General features: G+C 58.2%; 1 protein-coding gene across 4 annotated transcripts in view; it reads left to right on the forward strand.

Moving 5' to 3' along the window:
• FUBP3 (far upstream element binding protein 3) overlaps positions 1-18,984 on the forward strand; it is a 50,830-nt gene extending 31,846 nt beyond the window's left edge. For 3 of the 4 annotated variants that reach the window (XM_053908432.1, XM_053908433.1, XM_019420796.2), the window contains exons 8-19: positions 8-106; positions 3,274-3,399; positions 4,439-4,541; positions 5,390-5,490; positions 7,565-7,706; positions 11,311-11,471; positions 12,260-12,333; positions 12,594-12,674; positions 12,849-12,925; positions 15,260-15,331; positions 16,604-16,731; positions 17,616-18,984. In XM_053908432.1, the coding sequence (XP_053764407.1) occupies positions 8-106; positions 3,274-3,399; positions 4,439-4,541; positions 5,390-5,490; positions 7,565-7,706; positions 11,311-11,471; positions 12,260-12,333; positions 12,594-12,674; positions 12,849-12,925; positions 15,260-15,331; positions 16,604-16,731; positions 17,616-17,624 (1,173 nt within the window). In that variant the 3' untranslated portion in view covers positions 17,625-18,984. The remainder of the gene's footprint in view (positions 1-7; positions 107-3,273; positions 3,400-4,438; positions 4,542-5,389; positions 5,491-7,564; positions 7,707-11,310; positions 11,472-12,259; positions 12,334-12,593; positions 12,675-12,848; positions 12,926-15,259; positions 15,332-16,603; positions 16,732-17,615) is intronic. The other variant, XM_053908434.1, reaches the window with a different exon arrangement.
• The last annotated feature ends 810 nt before the right edge of the window (positions 18,985-19,794 follow it).

Below are 19,794 nucleotides of genomic sequence, written 5' to 3' on the forward strand. Positions count from 1 at the left end.
CCCACAGGAGCGGACCGGTGTGAAAATGGTCATGATCCAGGACGGCCCGTTGCCTACGGGAGCAGACAAGCCTCTCCGCATCACCGGGGACCCGTTCAAAGTACAGGTAGGAAAGACACCGTGAATCGGGCAGGCCCCGGGTGTGGGGGTATCACCTGGTAGGACGTGTAGGACTTTTACATCATTCGGGAGGTTCGAAAACTGGATGGTCCCTTATTTAAGGTCAGCCGTCGTCCCAAACCAGGTGTGATGGTGGAAGGGGGTTCGGGGGTTGTACTGCCTACACCAGAGCCACCGGCCACAGGCGGCCATTTAAATGAACTCGGATTCAATGATTGAGCTCCTCATTTACGCTGGCCATATTTTGAGAGCCCAAGTGCCCCATGAGGATGGTGGCTGTGGTCACGGACACTTACCCATAAACGAAGATGGTTTTGTTGCACCGATCGGATGCAGTTTTCCACGTGGTGGCCTGTGGGTCCCCTCGGGTGCGGGCTCTGTTTGGCTCTTCCTCGCTCGTTCTCTCTCGGCCCGTTTTGCAAGGCCTCCAGCTCAGGCAAGAGGTGAGCACCCCACGGGCACGTGTGTGTCCTCGTAGCAAGTGTCCTGTGCCCTGAGCTCCTAGCCACAGAGGGCAGCCCATTTCCGAAAGCAGGGAGGGGCTTAGCTGGAAACCGTCATGACCTGAGCTGAAGGGGCGGCTCCACCGTCCCTCTTGCTGTCGGCAGGGATGCGAGTGGGCTGCGGGCGTGGGGACGTGTCTGTTCCCGTGCGATGCGAAGGTTCTTTTCCTGCCCGCTGCAGCGTGCCTCGCCTTTGCCGCACTTAGAGGAGCTCCTGGGTGACGCACCTGGCGAGCTGGTCTGTCAGCAACAGCTGTTGCTCTGTCGGAGTCTTGGGGCTTTGGTCCAGTGGACGTTACCAGTCTCTGGCAAAATATCCCCCCACCCCGACTCTCCCCGCCCCCCCCAGCATTATATGTACGTGTGTGCGTGTTTATTTACGTATTTATTGTAGTTGACCTACGATACCATGTCAGTTTCAGGGGTGCAACATGGCGACTCGACATATTGTGAAATTGTAGACGTTACGATATGAATGTGCTTACCGTCCATAACCGTCACCATACAGGGTTATTACAGCATTATCGACTGGACCCCCTATGCTGTACTCCTCAACTCCGTGACTTATTTATTTCATAACTGCAAGTTCGTGCCTCTTAATCCCCTTCACCTATTTATTTTTGAGAGAGCCTGAGTGTGTGCGCGAGCAGGGGAGGGGCAGAGAGAGAGGGAGACAGAGGATCTGAAGCGGGGTCTGTGCTGACAGCAGAGAGCCTGATGCGGGGCTTGAACCCACAAACCATGGATCGTGACCTGAACGGAGGTCGGTTGCTTAATCGACCGAGCCACTCAGGAGCCCCTGTAAAATAATGGTTTTAAAACAGGATTGAGGGCCAGTGATTAAAACGGTCTCTTTCCGTAGGCTCCAGTCAGGGACACAGCCCTTTACACCCTTCAGGTGGGCCCAGGTCCCCCAGGGGCCTTTCCTCCCAGGGCTTTTCACCTCTTCAGTTGCTTGCTGGTGGGCTTGCCTTCTCTGTTGGAACTTCTGGTTCTTTTATGTAAAGAATACCAGAGCAAAGAGCTTATTTTGTTAACGCTTCAGAAATCTGCAGGAAAATAACTACAACAGGTTTTTACTATTTTTTTATTTGAAAATTGTCTGTTTGCTATATTTAGTATAAATTATTGTTCATTTGTTTTCTGTCCCCAACTTAAAAAAAAATTTTTTTTAATATTCTTATTTATTTTTGAGAGATGGAGTGTGAGTGGGGGAGGGGCAGAGAGAGAGGGAGACACAGAATCTGAAGCAGGCTCCAGGCTCTGAGCGGTCAGCACAGAGCCCGACGCGGGGCTCAAAGCCATGAGCCTCGAGATCATGACCTGAGCTGAAGTCGTATGCTCAACTGCCTGAGCCACCCAGGTACCCCTCCCCAATTTTAAAAAAAGTTTTATTTTTTTTTAATGTTTGCTCATTTTTGAAAGAGACAGAGCACAGAAGACAGAGCACAAGCAGGGGTGGGGCGGAGAGAGAGGGGGACACAGAATCAATCCGAAGCAGGCTCCAGGCTCCGAGCTGTCAGTAGGGAGCCCGACGTGGGGCTCGAACTCACAAACCGCGAGATCATGACCTGAGTCGAAGTTGGACACTTAACCGACTGAGCCACCCAGGCGCCCCATATCCTCCCCAACTTTTTATCATGAGAAACTTCAAGCTTACAGACACGTTGAAAAGAGAGAAGAGTGAGCACCTGTGTAGCCCCATCCTGCCTGTCATTTTACCACACTTGTGTCTGTGCGTGTGTTATTTATTCACTTACGTCTTCCTCGCCAGTTGTAAGTTAGTGGCAGGCGTCAAGACTGTCCACCCGTAGATCCTGAACATGTCTCTCCTGAGAACTAACTTCCGCAAAACCAGGCCTAAGAAAAGAACAGCAGTCCCCAACCTCCTCTTACAGCCTGTCCGTACTCCCGATTTCTCCAAATGTCAGAAGACTTTAATCGCTATTTTGGGACTTTTTGGTTTGGTTTGGGTTTTCCAGAACCAGGGTGCGGTGTGGGCTCCCACATGACCTTGAGCTGTTCTGCACGGCTGGTGCTTAGTGCAGATTCCTGTGGGGCTGGGACTGGTGTGGGCCGGCCGGCTGGGCTTCAGTGCGTTTGTGGGGAGAGGAAGGACGTGCCTCCAGGATTGCCAGGCCTGGGAGGCAGTCTTGCCTGTATTTGGGGTATTTGGGGTATTTGATCTCTGGGTACTAGAAGGTCTTTCCGGGCTCCCTGGGCTGGCCTTTTCCCTTTATGTCCCTGCTGCTTCTCTGTGATGGGGTGCCTTGTAATGTCTTCTTTTCCGTGGAACCTGCACACAGAGCTCTCCAAAAGAGACAGTGTGCCAAAATGCCTCAGGGCCGTCTTCAGCTCTGACCCAGTGCAAATGTGCTGATCCGACTGTGGCTTAAAAGAGGGTGGGCCCTGGTCCGTGTGGGTATCTTGGGCAACGTAAGGAACACATCACCTACGATCTGATCGGTGTGACCCTCACTAGCCTTCCCCGGTCTCGTGTTGTAATGCAAGAAGGGAGCTGTCCCACGGCCAAGCGCCTTCCGGGTCTTTCAGCCCAACTTAACAGGGTCTGATCTTGAAATTTCCCCTGGTGTCGTGTCTTTCCTTAGGGTTTTGTTTTCCGTAATGCCTCTGCTCTGTGTTCACACAGCAAGCAAGAGAAATGGTGTTGGAGATCATCCGGGAGAAGGACCAAGCTGACTTCCGAGGCGTCCGCGGTGACTTCAACGCCCGCGTGGGAGGAGGCAGCATAGAGGTATGGTTGACCGGCCGGCTGGTTAGTTAGTTCCCGGGCAAACGGGCCTAGCTTTGGGCCCAGCTTTCGGATCGTAGGCCACGCTTTGATCTCATCTTGGCAGCCGGGGCTGGTGTGAGGAAGGACCCAGCCGTAGGGGGAGGAGCCAGGCGGTGGGGGGCATAGCAGCCGTCCTGCATTGCAGGGAAATGGGCCATTCCTCTGGGTTGTGAGGTTTTCCTGCTGCCCAGGTGAGGACCAGAGCCCAGATTTTCTCAGTGCTCTGCGTCGTGATGTATCAGACCTGGAAGCCTGGCTTGGAAGAACGGGATGAAAAGCTTTCCTTTCGAATGAAATCTTGAGATCCACAGCCCCGTGGGTGGACCTTGCAAACGTCATGCTTAGCAGGATAAGCCAGATACAAAAGGATGAATACCGTGTGATTCCGCTTCCGCGAGGTGCCTAGAGTGGGCGAGTGCATAGAGGCAGAATGGAGAGGAGAGGTGACCAGGGCTGACGGAAGGAGTCTCCATTCAATAGAATACGGTGTTCTGGGGGACAGCGATGAAAAGGTTTGGGGGATATAGAGACCGGTGATGGGTGCGTAACGTTGCAAGTGTTTAATGCCACTGAACTGTATACTTATGAATGGTTACGATGATAAAGACTGTGTTCTGTATATTTCACCGGACAAAAGAATGAAGGGCAGGAAAACGTTTCACGGACCGTTAGTATAATCATTGTGCACGGTACATTTGTGCTTATTTCAGAGAATTGGGAAGATAAGGTTGCCATTTTTAACCTTTTTTTTTATAAGGTTTATCTTGTTTTGCTTCATTTTTGTAACTATTTCGATCGAATATACTTAAGAGGTAGGAATGCCATCGTCAACCATGGTATTTTTCCTTTTCCTAAGAGGGAGAAACGTGCTGCGTTATATCATTTCCAGGAAGGCACTACAGTCAAAATCAAGTTGTCTGTTCTTTCTTTTCTTTTTCTTTTTTCCTTTTTTAATGTACCCTTTAAGAAACAACCGATTTGCAGACAGAGCTGATCAGGTTCTGTTTCCCTGTGCTCTCAGGTGTCTGTGCCGAGGTTTGCTGTTGGGATTGTAATAGGAAGAAATGGGGAGATGATCAAAAAGATTCAGAACGATGCCGGGGTGAGGATTCAGTTCAAACCAGGTTGGTTTTGATGACTCTCAAAAACCCTTAGTGCCGCGAAGCATTATAAACGCGCTTAACGAGACAAGGACTCTGTACTTAAGCTCCTGTGTGTGTTCTCTCTGCGCCCCCCTCCTCTATTCTGTTACCAAAATACCAGTCCAGCTTTCTCTGGGCCCTCATGGCGTTTCCACCTTTCCATTTGGTCAAGTAAAGACTTCAAAAAAAAAAAAAAAAAAAAATCTGTTATTTTGACTTCATCATCTAAAGGTAAAACCATTTGAAAAAGGACTAATGTCTTAAAACGAAGGACAGACAGTTCCTTAAATGTTACAGATTTGCCTTCAGGAGCAAAATTATTTACATTGTCTTAATTGCCCTGAAGATGGGAAAACATTGCAGTGTGCTGATTTTTGGAAACGTTGCCATACCTCAACTCTGCTTTCTTTCACGTTAGTTGCTTTTTGTTTCTGTAGTGATATCTTTTTAAAATGGCTATAGCTTGGGGCGCCTGGGTGGCTCAGTCCGTTGAGTGTCCAGCTTCGGCTCTGGTCATGATCTCACGGTGTGTGGGTTCGAGCCCCGTATTGGGCTTTGCACTGACAGCACAGAGCCTGCTTCAGGTTCTCTCCTCTCCCTCCCTCTCTCTGCCCCACCCCCACTCTCTCTCACAAATAAAGAAAAAGATTAAAAATAATAATCAAATGGCTGGAACTGCATGAGAAGTGAGTGTTGGCATAGGCGGTGTGAAAAGAGGTAGACACGTACGTTTCTCTGCACATCTGGTAGGAACAGGGATTGTAAGTCATCCTTTGTTTCCAAGTTACATCTGGGCTTTTTCTAACCCCGTCTCTCCCTTTGTTCGGCAGACGATGGTGTTAGTCCGGAGAGAGCCGCCCAAGTCATGGGGCCCCCAGATCGGTGTCAGCACGCAGCACACGTCATCAACGAGCTTATTCTTACAGCCCAGGTGAGTCCGGCTCTCTGGAGTTGGGATGTGTCCCCTGCAAAAGCTGGTAGTGCCACCCAGGGTCTCGGGACAGCACCACAGAGCAGTCGCGCCCCCTCGGTCACATTCTGGAACCCAGGTCTCTTGTCGGTGGCCTGCCTCTGGGGGCACAGCCGGCGGCCTCTGTGCATCAGCCCTTTTCCTGCCTTCCCGTTTTTTTGGTGCCAGCTTCTCGCTCTCCTGACTTTATTGTCCCAGGATCTAGCTTTTGTTCATTCGGTAAGTTCCTGGCTGTGGGAACTATCTCGACAAGTACAGTGCAGGTCGCCAGGTTTCCAGCCATCGGGTGCACTGGGCACAGGACTATTCGGCGAGCTCCAATCTTCGCTTCAGAAAGCACTTCAGGACCCCCCAGGTCTTCGGGCTGCCTTGAGGCCCTGGATTCCGCGCACGTCTCTGTCTCGGGGACGTGAGCAGGCGTGTGTGACGCCGTTAACATCTCCACCCGCACCCCGGTGGTGAAGTGCCCTGGGAGTCGCTGTGGCCGAGCTGGGTCGGCGTGTCCCCTGAGGGAAATTTCAAAACACCTAGAGCCGAAGAGAGGAGCACGGGATCGGACACCACAGCCCCAGCTCTGCTGTGCGCCGCGCGAGCTGGGACCTGTCCCCGCATCCCCCTGGGCCGCGTCCTCTCCCCCGCAGACCGAGGGGTGCGCGTCGGGCCGCGCCGCCCACGGGGTCCCCCAAGCCGTCAAGCGTCCGTGCTGAAGTTACGGGTTTATAGCCCCCTCCCCAGACTCCCCGAGTCAGCACACCCCGGAGAGGGGCTTGGGCTTCCTCTGGAGTTACGGGCGATTCTTAGGATCAGATGAACTCAGAAGAGAATCCCTCCGTGAGCCCAGCATCCTTTTTAGCAGAGAAGCGTCTACGGACCCGGAGCTGCGGAGGCGCAAGCGGCACCTCCGAGAATCTGATACCTGCCGGGGAGTTGGCTCTGTGTGTACGTGCACGCGCGTGTGTGTGCGAGCGGGCACGCGTTTAACGTCCGTCCCTAAAATCGCCACATTTACTCACTGTTTGCGACTCATAATAGCCGAGCGCAGGGAAAAAGGCACTCCAGTCATCTCCGCTTTCTGCTGGTTTAGATTCTGGGTGAATGCTCAGTTTACTCTTTGTCAGCAGAGGCAGGTCTTGCCGAACGTTTGTCCGCTGTGTCCAACATCTGTTCAGCTTCTCCCTTCCGTGAGGGAGCTCTCAGCTGGACCAGGTTTGCCCTCAACGGATAAAGAAGACGAGGGGGTGCCTGGCTGGCTCAGTCGGTTAAGCGCCCGACTTCAGCTTAGGTCGTGACCTCATGGTTCGTGGGCTCGAGCCCCGTGCCGGGCTCTGTGCTGACGGCTCAGAGCCTGGAGCCCGCTTAGGGTTCTGTGTCTCCCTCTCTCCCCCTCCCCCGCTTGCTCGCTCGCTCTCTCCCTCTCTGTCTCTCAAAAATAAACGTTAAAAACCAAACCAGATAGAGAAGATTTTAAATGCTGCAGCTCCAGAGTGACTCAGAGGACCAGGACCTCCGATGAGATTGGCTGCCCCCGAGGGAAAGGAACCTTCTGCTGGGTGTTGGCGTAGGGTGTTGGCTGAGGGATGTGCTCTCTCCTGAGGGTGCGGCGTGAGAAGGAGTCAGAGGCCGCTCCGCCCCCAAACCACGGGCCCAGCCGCGTGGCTTGTTCTCTCGGCCTCGGCGTGAAGGAGAAAACTGGCCCCTGATACCTGGACTGTAGGGCCCAGTCCCAAAGACTGCCCAGCAGAGGGGCGCTGGGCCTCAGACACCGGAGTTTATGTCTGACTGCCTGTTGTAGTTGGATGGTTCAGGGCCGTTTATGTAGCCGCCGTTAGGCTGCACACGTCCTCCCTGAACGCGCCTGTGATTGGTGTTAATTCCGGCTTTAAGAGAGCACTTCAGAATCTGAAACGTGGAAAGGTGCTCAGGTTGTAATGCGTGGCGTTGATTCCATCCCGTCACTTCGCCTCCTCCCCGGAGATGAAAAGTGGTCCCGGTGGCAGTGGCAGAAATCGTCACTCGAGCTTTGCTTCCCTCCCAGGAAAGAGATGGCTTCGGAGGCCTCGCGGTGGCCAGAGGACGAGGCCGTGGCCGTGGCGACTGGAGCGTGGGTGCCCCCGGGGGCGTCCAGGAGATAACGTACACCGTGCCGGCGGATAAGTGCGGCCTCGTCATCGGCAAAGGTAAGGAGGAGGCACCGGGGTCTCCGACAGCAGACGGGTCCCGTACGGTCCCTCCAGAGCGCGCGGGCGGGTCTGTGTGCCGCACTCGACCGAACGTGCCGGGTCTGGGGCATCCGCTGCCTTCCGCGGGCACCCGACCGGGTCGTGTCTTCTCACGAACACGGGCAGAGCTAGTCGTTGGCTCCCGTGTGTGGACAGACGGCGGGGAAGACCCACCGGCAGCAGAGCAGGCGCCGGTTGTGGGCGAGTCGCCCCGCACGCGAGGGGCCTCTCGGCGTTTGCCGATCGCGATTCGCTTCCCTCCGAGGAACTTAGAGGAACGGTTAAGATTGTTGCTCAAGTGAAGATTGCCGTCCGACAAGCGTGTCACTTCCGGTCCTTAGCGGGCGTGGGCACTTGGGCTCTGTGGACACGCGGGAGGATGGTGTTTTACGTTTTCGGCCCGTCTCCCGTGAGTAGCAGACACCCCGCGGAGGGGAAGAGAAAACTGACGGGATCGTGGTTTCTGGGCTTTGTAGAGAGTGTTAGCGAGAAACCCTTGTTGGCGGCTGGTGTGGCCCCTCTCCACCCTGCCCTGCGAGCGAAGGAAGAGCAGGGAGACATCGCTGCGGCGGCGAAGGTGTCTCCGTGAGGGTACCGTCCGTGGGCCCTCGGGGGAGCCTCGCCGGGGGCAGCACGTGCGCGTTTGACAACCTGTGGGGGAAGCAGAGACAGGCTCCGCCCCAGGGCTTCTCCAGTGTCCGCGACCCCCGGCCCTCCCTGACCCGTCGGAGACGTGCTAATGATTCACGGCGCGTGATCCGAGAACGTCTTCAACGGGGAGCTGAGGCTGCCTTAGCGCGCTCGTGCGCCTGCACGCGCCCTCCTGAGCCTCTCGGTCACCTTCTGGAGTCTGCGCTTAGCCCTGCCCGTGAACAGTGCGTACGCGCTTGTATGCGTGCTCTTGCCAAATGTTTCTCCCGTCGTCTCTTAGATTGTTTACCTTTCGGAGGTGGCAGGAACGGCGTGGGTTCGTTTTAATTTCCCGGCAGGGGATACGTGCTGATGAGCGTTTAGTGGATATTGTCAGCTGCCCAGATGCTGTGTTAAGTCAGAGCCGCTCCCCGGACCATCGGCCTGGCTGCTGCGAGATGAAAACCAGTAGGTGCCCGTAGATTGAGAATGAGATCTAGGTTTCTGTGCCCTTTGAGAACCGTTTTGTCAGCGAGGTTTGACCGTGCGTCTCCTCTAGACGGGCACAATCTCGCTGCCTTTACTCTGACCGCTCCCCGGAGTCCGTGAAACCTGGCTGCGGGCAAACGGCCCCTCGTCGTGTGTCCCCGCCAGAGTCCCGCTGGGCGACTCCCGCAGGAAAGTGACAACAGTGCAAGGCGGTGACCGATCCTGTGTCCCGGGGCTCCGACAGCAGCCTCGATAACCCAGGGTTCGGTGAGCAGGGTCTCTCTCCCCGCCACGCACACCGCACACGGGGGCTGGGTGTGAGGGGCGCGCCTTCTTCGGAGAGGCGCGCGGTGAGGGTGAGTGAGGGAGGCAGGAGAGGGAGCCACAGGCAGCCAGGCCCAGCTTCCCCCCCACCCCCCCCCACCCCCCGGCTCCAGCCCTTGGACAGACGCTGCGCCTCCCGGGGCCCCTGCTGGATTTCCATGATAAATACAGCAGTGGTGACAGATAGTGTGGCCAGCCCTGCTCTTGTCAGCCGGGCCTTTTAGCAGGTTTGATTAATTGCTTTACGATTTCACGTCCAGCCGGGGGGCCGCTGGTGGGTCGCTTCTGCCCCCCATCAGGTGGAAGAATGGACAGGCTGCCGAATGCGTCTGTAGACAGCCACCATGTGCCAAGCTGGTGACCTCATTTTGAAGGAAGGTGAACTTAAATTAACTCCTTCCGGCCCCGTGCGGTTTTGTGGTGCCTCTTCACCTTCCGAGCGTGCTGCCCGGGCCTCTGGGATCGGGGCCTGCAGGGCCGCTGCTCCGGGGCCCGGCGGAGGACAGCCGGTCTGGGCTCGGCCTCAGACACACGCACACTTTGTGCTCTTACCTCCAGAACCCGAGAACCCCGCGGCGTCCGGGGGGGACTCAGGGCCTCGGCCCGTTCTTTTTGCTCTTTGTTGCGCCCCAGAAACACTTTGCCCAGGACTGGCAAAGCTGTTCACGTGTCATGGTGCAGAGAAAATAAATTCACGACCTGGGAGTGGAGGGCGGCAGTTCCAGGGCTGGGAGGGGCTCGCTTCTACCCCGGGGGCCGGGGGAGCCGCTGTGGGCAGGCTTGCTGTGACTTCCACGTTGGTCAGTGCCCTTTGCTCGAGGGGGAAAACGCAGGGACGCTTTTCTGGAGCTGTAGCAGAACTTCACGTGCACGTCCCGACCCGCTGGTCTGCTGAGTGCTTTTGCATTTGCTTTTAAACCGAAGCCCACCCTCAGCTAAACTGACACACGGCACCAGCCGATCCGCACCAGGCTCTCTCTCCGAAGGCCGTCGGCCTCCTGGTCTCCTTCCTGTGGTGCCCGCCTTCAGGAAGCCTGGTGGGACCCCGGCTCCGTCTTTGCTTCCTGGCCCCACAGCGTCCCGTCGAGGACGAGATAAGACACAGGCTGGGCCTGCTCTTGGGAACCCCTCCTTGTCTACTCGCTCGCTAGGCGCCCCAGCAGCGGGCTAGGGGGCCGGTTGCAGCGCAGGAAGGGTGGTGGACGTGTCGCCATGAAATGACAGACGTCACCTGAGGTTGGTTGTGACTCCGGGCTGGGTGGAGCGACACAGACTGGCCTTCAGTCTTTGCTTTTGATCACTTGGGGCTCTCTGGTCTCCTGCACCAGATTTTCCAGACTGTCTTTCTCTAATATTTGCAAAACTCTGCTCCCAATTTTCCTCATACTCTGTGCGCCCCCCCCCACCCCCCCCAATGGAGCAGGACTGATCTGTAAGTTCTGTGAAATTTCTAAAGAAGAATCACACCATTGTGACACTGCTGGAGCCTTTGTTACGCAAATCTCATTAAGAGACTGGAACTCTCACGGGTTTTTCAAAGAGTCCAACTAAATTTTCATTACCCCGCTCCACCCAGGCCCCTGTGACCCCCATCTCGGCTGCCTCTCTGTCTAGACCTCCCCCCCCCCCGCCCCCGCCCACGGAGGAGGCAGGGACCCGAGAAGTGACAAGATGGGACGTTGGACGCCCGAGTGGGCTCCAGGCATTGTTGGAGCCGGAGGCCGTCTGTTTGCCCTGTGGCGGGGGGAGAACTGCAGCGAGGCGGCCCACGCCGGGGCTGAGGGGGCCCCCATTGTACGAGCAGGATGGGGTGCCTTCCCTGGGCCTGGGAGGGCCGAGCTCCCTCGTGTGCATCCAGGGGCCCCGGGCGCCCCGCGGTGTCTGCTTCAGCCTGGCTCGGAGGGAAGGACCAGCTTCGCTCACGGGTCCGGTTTTGCAGACGAGAGGGCCCTGGTGCTCGTCAGAACCGGTTCGGAGTAAACCGAGGGCGCTTCTCTCCCCGGCGACGGCTGGGGCGCGGGCCCCGCCCTTCCCTCCTCTCCACGGCGGAATCCTCCAGAATGTCCGGCTCTGCCCCCACTGCCACTTATCCTTGTGTCTTGTGTCCACCTGCCCGCAGGAGGTGAGAACATCAAAAGCATAAATCAGCAGTCGGGAGCGCACGTGGAGCTCCAGCGGAACCCCCCCCCCAGCACCGACCCCAGCCTGCGAGTGTTCACCATCAGGGGCGTCCCTCAGCAGATCGAGGTGGCCAGACATCTCATAGATGAGAAAGTCGGTGTACGTACACGGTTCTCCCTACCTGGCGTGACGAGAGCCGGGTTTCCTTTTGGGACGTCCCGGGTACCTGTCCTCCCCCAGAAGCTCGTACTTCCTGTGCCTTCCGGCCCTCGCGTGCCGTGAGGGCCACCCCTCCCGCTTTGCCACGGGGGGGCGGGGAAGGTCGGGGCCCGGGGCGGGGGCGGGGGGGTGCCAGGCGAGGAAGGAAGCCCTCTGGCAGGTCTCCCCAAGGCCCCCACAGCTCAGCAGCTCAGGCCCAGAGCCGTGCGCCCCACAGGCTTAGATGAGCAGCCCGGGCAGCAGCCTTCCCCCCGGCGCTGCCCCGACTCCCGCGGGCCTGGCCCTGGCGGCCGGCCCTGCAGGCAGCGTTCATTGACTCTGGCTTTAGTTTCAGGCGCCTCAAAGCAGATAAAGAAAGGGAGTGTTGATGGAGGACAGATTGGCCACTGCTCACCTCAAAGGGGACGTAGAATGGCAGAAAGAGCCATGGGCCAGCCTAAATTGACGGGAGAGTCAAGCAGGTTGGTCCCGACCCCCAGGGTGACACGCTAGGGCCGTTGTGGTGGTGCCAGCGTTGGCTGCGTGTGGTATCGGTCACTCCACGGGGCAGAAGCCGTTTCTGCAGAAAAAGTCCACTGTGGGGAAGCAAGGCTAGTGAGCGTCATAGGGTGTCTTGACCTCCCTCGGCTCCGTCTCCCCGAAAGCGGTAGTTTGCCTCGGGGTGGGCCTGGGCAGAGGGCGGAGGTGCGGCCCACAGGCAGTGAGAGCTCCCTCTGTGCCCATGACAGGGGACCAGTCTGGGAGCACCCGGAGCCTTCGGACAGAGCCCGTTCAGCCAGCCGCCCCCGGCGCCTCATCAACAGTGAGTCTTACGTCGGTCTCTGCCTCAAGAGGCTCTCTTTCCAGCTGCTTCCAGGGAGGGCCAGCCACTAGCCTGAGGTTCTGGGTGTGGGCAGGTCCCATCCCTTTGGCCCTGTCCGCTGGCCCCTCTGTGTCTAGCCTGTTCATAGCCCGCTGAGCGGTCCCGGGGTGAGAGCCTTCCCGGAGGCCTTCCTGGAGGCGGAGGGCCTCCCGGCCCAGGCCCTCAGGCACTGTGTTCATTTATTCTTCACTTTCTTGCAGTGCTTTTCCTCCGAGGAGCTCGGCCTGCTTCCCCAGCATCGCTGCTAAGGTGAACGGAAACCCCCCCAGCACCCCTGTGAGGTGGGTGACTTCTCGCTCCGTCGGGACGGGTGGCACTGGGTCCCCGGCCACTGACAGTAGGGGGCGGGGGAGCAGTGAAGGGCGAGGGCGAGGCCGGCGTGGCGGGAGGGGGCCCCAGGCCAGGAGGAGGGGGTGTGACCTGCTCTGGGACGAATGACCCTCTCGTCTTCCCAGCGGTCCTCCGGCCTTCCTGACCCAGGGATGGGGCAGCACCTACCAGGCGTGGCAACAGCCCACCCAGCAGGTCCCAAGTAAGTGACTCGGGAGGAGGCGGGACCGTGCACGCCGCGCGGAGGCCGAGGGGCTGGTGTGTCTGACACGCGGGCTGGGGAGCCGCCGGCAGGCCCTGCGGAAGACGGGGTGTGTGTGGGTCTCAGCGGCTGCCCGGCTGAGCGGCTGGCTCCCTCCCGTCCACCTCTCAGGGCTGCCTTTCTCTTCTGCTCTGTCCTTCTCAGGGCCGCACTCCTGTCCGCTCTGCTCCCACCACCGGGGCAGGAAGGCCTGGGGGTTGGGCCTGGCCCTGCCCTCCTTTCTCCCCCAGGCTGTGCCCGCTTTCGGGGCTCCCCGCCCACTCCCCACGGTGGCTCCCCACGGTGACCGTCTCCCCTCCTTGTCTCCAGCGCGGTCTTAGAAGGGCTGTTCTTTCTACCTCCTGGACTTGCCGGAGAATGAGCTGTGCCGGGTGATGCCTCTCCCGACAGCTGATTGTAAGAGGAGGGTCCCCGCAGCCCGCCCTCCGGCCCCCACGTGGCCTCATGAGTCGCTCTCGGGTTTTATTGATGGTACAGCCTTCGAAAACAAGAACGAGACAAAAAGCTCACCTTTAGATGTGGGGCCCTCTGAAGCGGCCGCCTGTGTTTGGAAAGCGTCGTGCGGTGTGTGTGCACGAGGTCCTTGCGGCTCTGCCCCCGAGGGTCCGAGCCCGTGTTCTGGGCTCCCCTCCTGCCCCCCCGGGCGCGGCTGGACAAGCCCGCGTGGGAGCCGACTCGGGGTGGCCCTCCGCACGGTCCCCTTCTCTGGGCCCCCGCCTGGTCGTCTGTGGCACGAAGGGTTTAGACTGCATTCCCACTGTACCCCGGAGGTCTGAGAAGGCACGCTTGCCCTCTGTTGTTCCTTTTCTTCCGCAGTATTTGTGAAGCGTCTCAAACGCGCAGGATACCGTAGAGAATTGTCCCGCCGACTCGTGCGCCTCGTGCGCCCCGCCTGGTGCCCGCCGGGCCCGGGTTTCACGGTGCCCGCTTTGTCCCAGAGCCTCTTCCCGTTTTCTTTCCTTCTGTGCCGGTCAGCTTTAGGGCCCTCAGGACAAGAGGTGACCCGGGTCGGGTTCACGTTTGCCCCAGTGTCGAGGACCGAGACTCTGAGAAAGTCCTAGACTCGGGGCAAGTGACAGGGGCCACGGCGTCCCTCCGGAGGGGAGCTGACCCTGGGGCCCCGGTTCCGCGGAGGCCCAGCCCGGCCGCCCGCCTCGGCCCAGGTTGGCCAGGAGGGCTTGGCAGAGGCACGCGGGACGAGTCCAAGAAAGCACCGTCGGGGCCTGGCTTCCTGCTGCCGTTCCCAGCCTTTGCCGTTGCCAGCCCTCTGGGTCTGACGGAGGAGCCCTTGGTGCCCCCCCACCTCACCCCACCCCCCGCCGGCCTCCGAAACTGCCTCGTTCCAATCCCAGCCTCGTCCGGAGTCCCTTCCTGCCCCACCGGGAGGATGGGGGTGGTCTTCTCCCCTCCGTTCCCCCCACCTCACTTCTTCCCGAGCCCCACACACAGACTGCCCCGGCCCCGCCCCCACCCCTCCTCAGATGCAGTAAATTAAGTCGAGGGGAAGACACTTTGCCGTGAACGTGGGCACCATGGCACGTGCTGCCTGCCGGCCGCCAACTGCAATGGTGACAGAAAACAGGACGCTGCGGGGGTCTTAGCAGGTGACTCGAAAGCCAGCCCTGACCTCGGCAGAAAGGAAGGCCCCGACTTGTCGCCCCGCTCCAGGCTTCTCGTCCCTCCACGCCCAGGGCTGGCCACTGCCACCCTGTTCCGCAGCCCGGCCCTCGCAGCCGGCAGCACACCGAGCACACACCCCGGGGAGTGCACTGGACGCGACCCCCCACGCCCCCTCTCCCGCTCCGCTCCTGTCCCCGAAAGGCGCGAAGCTAGACTGGGATCAGGCGCACGGGGTGGCCCTCGGCCCCTCTGCCGTGTGGCCCTCGTCTTCCCGTCCTCCCCGCGGCAGTCTCTGGGCCGTTTTCCCCGCACTCTGTTCGTCCAGGGTGAAAGCCGCCAGTTCTCGAACAGAAGGGCCAGGGGAAGGGTGTGGGCAGCACCACTTGGTTCTTCTGTCCCGTTTGAAGGCCGATTCGGGGAGCCTCAGACACAGTCGCCCGGGGCCCCGGGGCTCCCTGCAGCTCGGATCTCCACCCGAAGGGTCCAGGCCGGTCCCGCCCGGCCCCACCCTTACGGGGACCGTAGCCACACCCGTCCGCCCATCGGCCTGTCCCTGCGGCCAGCCTGCTGCCGCCTTCCCAGGCCGCGGGGCCTGGAGCGAGCGCAGAGCAGGGCCCGGCGCCAGGGGCCTGACCCTTTGTGTTCTCCGCACAGGCCAGCAGAGCCAGCCGCAGAACAGCCAGCCCGACTACAGCAAGGCCTGGGAAGACTATTACAAAAAACAGAGTGAGTGAGACGGCCTTCCGAGCAAGCAGACCCCTGGGCCCAGAGGCCCCACGCCTTAGGCTTCGTCGGCCGTGCCTCCCCGTCACCTTTGTTCTTCAACGCTTTCCCTGTGTGACTCGATCTCAGTCCTGCCTTTGTCTCCCCGGGTCCCTGTGTGTCTGTCAGAGGAGACGTCCCCCCCGCCCCCCAACCCCTTCTGGATGCCACAGGGCCTGAGGACGGCTCAGGGCCGGCTGTCCCTGCCTCGGCCACCCCCTTTGGAACCACTTGGCCAGGACTCAGAGCAGCCAGGCGTCCTCTTCCGTGACCGGCTTTTTCTGGTCGTTTCCGGGTGGGGAAGAGGAGGAACAAAACTCAGGGCGGGAGTCTAAAATTGGAGGGGGTGTTGAGGTGCTGGCCTCCCGCCTCGAGGAAGCGCATTTTCTTAGCTGTGCCAGAAGCAAAACCCATCTTTTTAACGAGAGAAGGAAGAGATTTGGGAACAGCAACCAGAAAAGCCCCCAAATAACTCATTGAAAACTCGTGCGACATCCTCTGTATGTATTCTGAAACTGCCGAGCCACAGTGGCTGTCGGGGAAGACGGCTCACGGGCCTTGACTTCGAAGGGTATTACCTGCTGGTTGGAGCAGCTCAGGTCAGAGGCCGCTGAGGAGACGTTCGCCCTGGTCTCTGGACCAGGGTCCGGATCCCTGGTTTGGGATCACCACCAGGTGGATAGCCCTTCCAGGGACTTCGATGGGGGGTCGGGGAGGTTATCGGCACCCCAAGCACCTGCTGAAAGGCCAGATGCCCCGTCTTCCCCAGACCTCCCGAGTCTAGACTCCCAGACATACGTGGGCCTGTGTTTCCAGCCCTGGTGGGATCGGCCCCTCCGCACAGGCGCACCCCACACCCAAGCCAGGTACTTCCACTCCTTTCCCTCTTCCCGCCTCTCTCCCTCTCTGTCTCCCTCTCTCTCCGTCTCTCTCTGTCTCTCTCTCTGGCACTGGCAGCCGACGGGGCAGGCAGACATGCAGAGAAGTTGATTCTGGAGAGAAGACAGACAGGAGGGTCCCGTAGGGGCGGAGCAGGGCCAGGAGCACGAGGCTAATGGCACCTTCTTGCAACAGGCACGCGGGCCGCGCCCGACCGCCCCGGCCCCGCCGACGTCCAGCGCTTGTTCCGGCCGCCCCCGAGCCTTTGGGAAGGGACCCCTCCAAGGGCAGTGTCCCCGACCTCCCCCCGCCACGTGCCCGCCCCCGGTCACCCCTGTTCTCTCCTCTGTCGGTCAGGTCACGCCGCCAGCGCTGCCCCTCCGGCCAGCTCCCCGCCGGACTACACGATGGCCTGGGCCGAATACTACAGACAGCAGGTCGCTTTCTACGGGCAGACGTTAGGACAGGCTCAGGCCCACAGCCAGGTGCGTCGCTGGCCCCTTTCCCCGGAGCCCGGGTGTGCGCCCGGCCACGGCCACGCCGGCCCCCTCCTCGCCCCGGAGAGAGCGGGTTTGGGCCAGCGGGGGAGGGGTTGGCTGGGCGCCCCCTGGGAGGAAGGCGCCTCACGCCCGGTGCCGAATGGCACTCGGCTTCCCCAGCTGTCGGGGAGGGCGCCCAGACGGAGGACCCGGGGCGGGCTTGGCGTCACGGTCCTTGAAGAGGGCGGCGTGGCCTCACTGTCACCCTTGGCCCCGGCCAGCGGTGAGGGGCGGGCGGCAGGAGGGCGAGTCCGCGGCGTCTGCCGGCCGGACAGGGCAGGGCGCCCGGCCTTCATCCCGCGCGGAAACCCGCTCGGCTCTCGTCCGGTCAGAGGCCGGAAACCGGTTTCTTATTAACGTGGGGAACGTGGCGAGATCCTCCCACAGAGCATTTCTCAGGTGACCCGACGCCAGCCAGGTCCCTGTGGACGGCGTGTCGGTCACCACAGGCCCCGGGCCCAAAGCTCGCCGGTCATCTCACCGCCAAAATTGGCCCTCTGTGCCCGGGGCCCCGCGGAGACAGGGGACGGGGCTGATGGGTGGCCGAGGACAGCTCTCTCGCGCCCGCTCCCCTGCCCCACGCCGCGGTGTCCCTTGCTTGGAGAGCCGCCCAGGACCTCCTGTTCAGGAGAGGGTTTGTCTGGGCCAGGTCCCATGACGCGGGGCCCCGGGGAGACGCAGAGCCATTGGCTCGTGTGTGTGTGTGTGTGTGTGTGTCCACGCCTGTTGAGGGGCCAGAGGGGGGAGGGTGACCTGTCACCCCCTGCCGACAGAGACGAGGACATGAGAGGTGGCCTCACAGACCAACTTCTGTCCCCTTCCTTCCCCAGGAGCAGTAGGACGGCGGCCCGCAGTGCTTTTCTCCCCGAAATCATTGTGAGCGAAAACCCGTTTGTAACAGAGGTTTATAGATTTGCAAACCTTTTGATGAAGAACTTTGTTTTGTTCTGTGAAACACTATATTTAGATTAACAGGACTTTTCTAAAAATCGGGAAAAATTCGTTACTAAAAATTGCTGATAATTTCTGTTTCATTGTTCTTGTTTGTTATTTCAAACGTGTAAGCTCTGGGATTCTTTTTGGAGCAGTGCCTGCAAATTCAGGCACCAGAATGTGCCTCAGAGCAGTGACATTTCAACACGGTGTGTTTTCGTTTCGTTTCGTTTCGTTTCGTTTCGTCGCGCGTCTTTTTATTTACAGTTTTTTGGGTTTTTTTTTCTGTTGCGACAGAAAGTGGCTTGGAAATCTTAGGTGGTATGTAACAAATTCTTTTAAAAATTTTTAAACAGTATTTAAATATTCTTAAATGTGTAAATTCATTAAATGTTTGACTTCTAATTTCTCGTATCTTGGCTGTCTGGTTTTACTGCATTTTTTAAAAAAACTGAACTATTATGTATTGTAATTAATTATGTGAATTCTGAATTGAGACAGAGAATTGTATTGCTGTCCAACAGGGATTGGGAGGGGGCGTTTTATAGGGTTTGTATAATTTCTAGAGTGCTAAAGGGGTAATATAAAAACGTGTTCTTGTGTTTAGCATACGGTTTTTTTCGTGTCTCCATTACAATTGCAGCTGTGTATCTAAGACCTCCAAGCTGGTTTTAAAAACAAACGAAAAACCTTTCTCTCTTCTCTCAGAAATATAAATACTGTTATTTTTAATATTAAAAAGAAATCCGATATAACTTTTAACAAACACTGTGGAACATTAAACCGCATAAAAATGTAGTAACTATTTTTTAATTCCAAGGTGTTTCCTTCCTTTTTTCTTTGAGATATTTTCTTAATATTTGTCAAATTAACTAGATGAATAAATAAATCTAGTATTAACCACAATATGAATTAAATGATTTTGATTTAATAAAAGGGATAATATGATCTCCGACGTTTACTGTAGTGTATCTTGTACAGATAACATGTATTTTTAAAGGAAAGAAAAACGGAATCGAAGCTGTTTTTCCTTGCATTTTTCATTGATCTGAGGGACATTCCGTTTGAAATGTACCGACGTTACAGTCTCTGTTTTTTTTCTCCTTATTTTCCTTATAATGCTTGAAATGTCTAACTATTAAAAAAAAGGCAATTGGAAAATGTTATGCATGTTGTTTAAAAAAAAAGTGTTCTTTTTATTTGACTGACAATTCATTTTACACTCTATATAATAAAATTTCCACAAGACGTCTTGTGGGCGAAGTATTTTTAGTCTGTTCGCTTTCCTCTCGCTCGTTCTGCCCCCTGCCCCCCTGCCCCCCTGCCCCCCTGCCCCCCGCCCCCGGCCATAAAATCGAGCGAAGATTCTTGCAGTTCGTAGCCCGCTCGTCCTGCGCGAACATCAGCCCGACTTAGCTGGGGCCCGGCTCGTTCAGCTCATTTTATTTTAAAGGCTTCACAGGAGCGGACGGTCTGACGGGACAGCCTCGATCACCACCAGCCCCTCTTACCTGTCCCATCTGGCCGGGGGGGGGGGGGAAGGGGGGGGTGGTGGCTGTGACACCGAGACGTCAATAGCGAGTTTCCTCACGGCTGTCAGGCTAAGCGGAGCCGGAAGATTCATCGGAGGGAGGTTGGGACCAGCTCTGCAGCCAGATCAGCACGCTTCCCGAAACCGAGTCGGCACACAGCCTCCCTCCGCCCGCCCGCCTCCCCACACCCCTCCCGGGCACGCGGGGCGGCCAGGCCGGGGACGTCAGGGCTGCTCTGGGCCCGGTGCCCTTGGCCTGCCTTCCACGCTGTCCTAGGCTGCCCGGCCGAGGGATACCGGGGGCTGGGAGACCCGGAAAGCCCCAGCCTTCTTTCCGTGTTCCCGTTAAGGAAACAAAAGCGGGGGCGGGGAGGGTCCTTACCCACAGGTTCGAGTCACGAGTCACGGAGGGCCCTGTGTTTCAGGACAGGGCGTGACCGTGCGGGCCCCGCTCTAGAGGGGACTGAGGAAGACAGAGGAGCCTTGTACTCCGCTTTCTCCTTCCCTCCTTTCCTTTCCGGTCAGTTAAAGCAACGGGCTCTGGA

Source organism: Panthera pardus, unplaced genomic scaffold (assembly GCF_024362965.1).
Source record: "Panthera pardus isolate Hobbes unplaced genomic scaffold, ASM2436296v1 HiC_scaffold_20, whole genome shotgun sequence".
Taxonomy (NCBI): domain Eukaryota; kingdom Metazoa; phylum Chordata; class Mammalia; order Carnivora; family Felidae; genus Panthera; species Panthera pardus.